The 2,797-nt window shown below is 55.3% G+C and overlaps 1 protein-coding gene across 1 annotated transcript; it reads left to right on the forward strand.

Annotated features, from left to right (window-relative positions):
- Positions 1-210: 210 nt before the first annotated feature.
- Positions 211-1,397, forward strand: Id1 (inhibitor of DNA binding 1). The gene is made up of 2 exons (XM_046433538.2): positions 211-736; positions 941-1,397. The coding sequence occupies exons 1-2, from the start codon at positions 314-316 to the stop codon at positions 980-982; spliced, it is 465 nt and encodes a 154-aa protein (XP_046289494.1). The 5' UTR covers positions 211-313; the 3' UTR covers positions 983-1,397.
- The last annotated feature ends 1,400 nt before the right edge of the window (positions 1,398-2,797 follow it).

Below are 2,797 nucleotides of genomic sequence, written 5' to 3' on the forward strand. Positions count from 1 at the left end.
CACTTGGCCAGTGCCTCTCTTTCCCTGTTCTGGGATTCGGTCGCTTTTCCATTAACCTCCACTAATGCGAGGGTGCACTAGTTGGGCAGGGGGCGGGACTCGAGAGTGCGCGAGGCCCCGCCCCCTGATCGCCATTGGCTGCTTTTGAACGTTCTGGGCCCACCCCTGGGGGGGGCGCGGCGTCCCTATAAAAGTCGGGCTCTGGAGCCCACGTCCCACATTCTACTACCGTCTTCTTATCTCCGCAGCTCCCAGTACCCAGGGTCTTCTTCCCTTTCCCCTTCACCTCTCGTCTTATCCAGTCTCGAGAATCATGAAGGTTGCCAGTGGCAGTGCCGCGGCCGCTGCGGGTCCCAGTTGCACCCTGAAGGCCGGCAAGACGGCAGGCGGCGCGGGCGAGGTGGTGCGCTGCCTGTCCGAGCAGAGCGTGGCCATCTCGCGCTGCGCCAGCGGCGCCGGGGCGCGCCTGCCAGCCCTGCTGGACGAGCAGCAGGTGAACGTGCTGCTCTACGACATGAACGGCTGTTATTCGCGCCTCAAGGAGCTGGTGCCCACCCTGCCCCAGAACCGCAAAGTGAGCAAAGTAGAGATCCTTCAGCACGTCATCGACTACATCAGGGATCTGCAGTTGGAGCTGAACTCGGAATCCGAAGTCGGGACCCCCGGGGGCCGAGGGCTGCCGGTCAGAGCTCCGCTCAGCACCCTGAACGGCGAAATCAGCGCCTTGGCGGCCGAGGTGAGCGCCGAGTTGGAGTACCAGATTGTCCTCTCACGACTGGGAAGTGAGGCAAGGGGAGGGGGGATTTGTACGACGTCCGCCCCTTCCTTTCGGGCACCGGGCATTGCCGAAATGCCCAGAGAAGAGAGAGCGCCTGCTGCGCTTGCAGCCTTGTCCCCTCCAACCTGCCGGATCTCATCCCCTTTTCTATCCTTTTCACAGGCAGCATGTGTTCCAGCGGACGATCGTATCTTGTGTCGCTGAAGCGCCGCCCGCAGGAATCGGTGGACCCCAGCCCTCCAGGAGGCAAGAGGAAAAAGTGCTCTCGGTTCCCCCCAGGAGCCTCGCGGGAACTGGGGGAAGCAAGACGGATTGGCGGCCTTCGGGCCTTTGCAGATCCGGCCCAGGGCTGGGAGACTGACGAGGGGAGGCCTCTCTCAACATCTACCGGCCGCCAGAGACTTTGGGGGGTTCCCCCGTGTGTTTCTATTTTTTGAAAAGCAGACATTTTAAAAAATGGTCACGTTTGGTGCTTCTCAGATTTCTGAGGAAATTGCTTTGTATTGTATATTACAATGATCACCGACTGAGAATATTGTTTTACAATAGTTCTGTGGGGGTGTTTTTGTTTTTTGTTTTTTGGTTTTGTTATTAAACAAATACTTTAGATGGTGGTAAAGTTGCAATGATTTCTTGGATTGAGGGGAGGGGCTGTGGGTTGACCTCTGACCCTTTTCACAGCTGGTGCTCAGAGGAGGGGGACTGGAGGGCCACATCTGGACTGTCACTGTTACCGACCTGAATGAGTGTTTCCTGTGTCTTTAAAGTCTATTCTTAACCATCCCTGGCCATTTCCCTTCTCCCTAGTGTCATAAAATTAAATCCTCTAGACCTCTAGGGTTTCTCTCAAAGTGGTCACTGGGCCATCTGGATCACCTGGGGAGGTTGTTAAAATGCAGATGAACCTGTGGAGGCCCCCTCAGGGTGGGGAGTGTTGAAGCCATTCAAGTTAGAGAACCAGGTCACTGGACCATCTGTCTCAGCCAAGATGTTGGAAGTGAGACTCGGTGGAAAGGGACTTGCCCAGGGGTCATAATTTGTCTGAAGCAGAAGCTTCTTTTTCCCTATTCCCCAGTAGGAGGTGCCTCCCCCAGCAGGCCACTTCTCCCTGGGCGCCAGCAATCTGCCCTGGGGCTCCCAGCTTGTCCAAGTGGGTGATCAAGTTGGCAAGGCCAGCCTGTGCACAGCTGCTGGGCCACCTGCTCCGTGTTGGGACTCAGCCCCCTCACCCTGGCCTGGCTGTGCCAGCAGCTCAAACCAACACTGCCCTGGGGCTACTGTGGGCTCTGAGAAGGAGTGGGCGAGACATGTCCCTAGCTCCTGAGCAGGAAAAAGGTGTCATTGGCAAAGGCCTATCTGCCTGGACATGTGGGTTTGTGCTCTGGGGGGGAGGGGGTGGGGTGCATAAGTGTCTGGGCTTGTATATGTGACATGAGTAAACTGGTAGTCTTCTCTATGAGGTTGGGTCATCTGCTCATGTACAGGCCTGGGGGTGTAAGTAAGGTTGTGTTTGGGGGGTGTGGAAGGGTAAATGCAAGCACATGTGTTCTGCAGATAAGTGTGCAACCTCCAGCTGTTTGTGCTTGTATGTTCTGCCTAAATGCATGTTGGGCATCTCTGCATGGGTCTGGGTTGATGGATGGGATCGTGTGTTGGGGGCGTGTGTGTGTGTGTGTGTGTGTGTGTAACTATAAATCGCTTGGCATTCCTGGGCCTCTTCACGTCTAGGGTAGGATAGGGGCAGCTGCGTTTGGGCAAACCCTTACTCAGAAATCCAAGTACCCAATCCCTGGGCAATTTTTGAGCTTGGGGACACCAATTCTCCAATATTCCCATCAGGTCAACTTTCCTGTTATACAAAGAGAAAGAGTTCCCAGAAAGGGCGAATAACTTGTCCCAGGGAGGGTAAGGACTACAGACACATTATGTCCATGAACAAAATAGATTAAACAGCACCTGGAACCAGAGGCCTGACTCCACCATTTACATAAAGGATTTCAGGGATCCCTGTGGAGCTAA

This window comes from Marmota monax, unplaced genomic scaffold (assembly GCF_021218885.2).
Source record: "Marmota monax isolate L192 unplaced genomic scaffold, Marmota_monax_Labrador192_F-V1.1 WCK01_AAM20220418_F8-fsc00014, whole genome shotgun sequence".
NCBI classification, from domain to species: domain Eukaryota; kingdom Metazoa; phylum Chordata; class Mammalia; order Rodentia; family Sciuridae; genus Marmota; species Marmota monax.

What these genes read in the sequence shown, in the direction of transcription:
- Id1 (XM_046433538.2), top strand. Translation starts at nt 314, where the DNA reads ATGAAGGTTGCCAGTGGCAGTGCCGCGGCCGCTGCGGGTCCCAGTTGC. An exon ending in TCAGCGCCTTGGCGGCCGAG is followed by an intron (nt 737 to 940) that starts GTGAGCGCCGAG and finishes TCCTTTTCACAG; the next exon opens with GCAGCATGTGTTCCAGCGGA.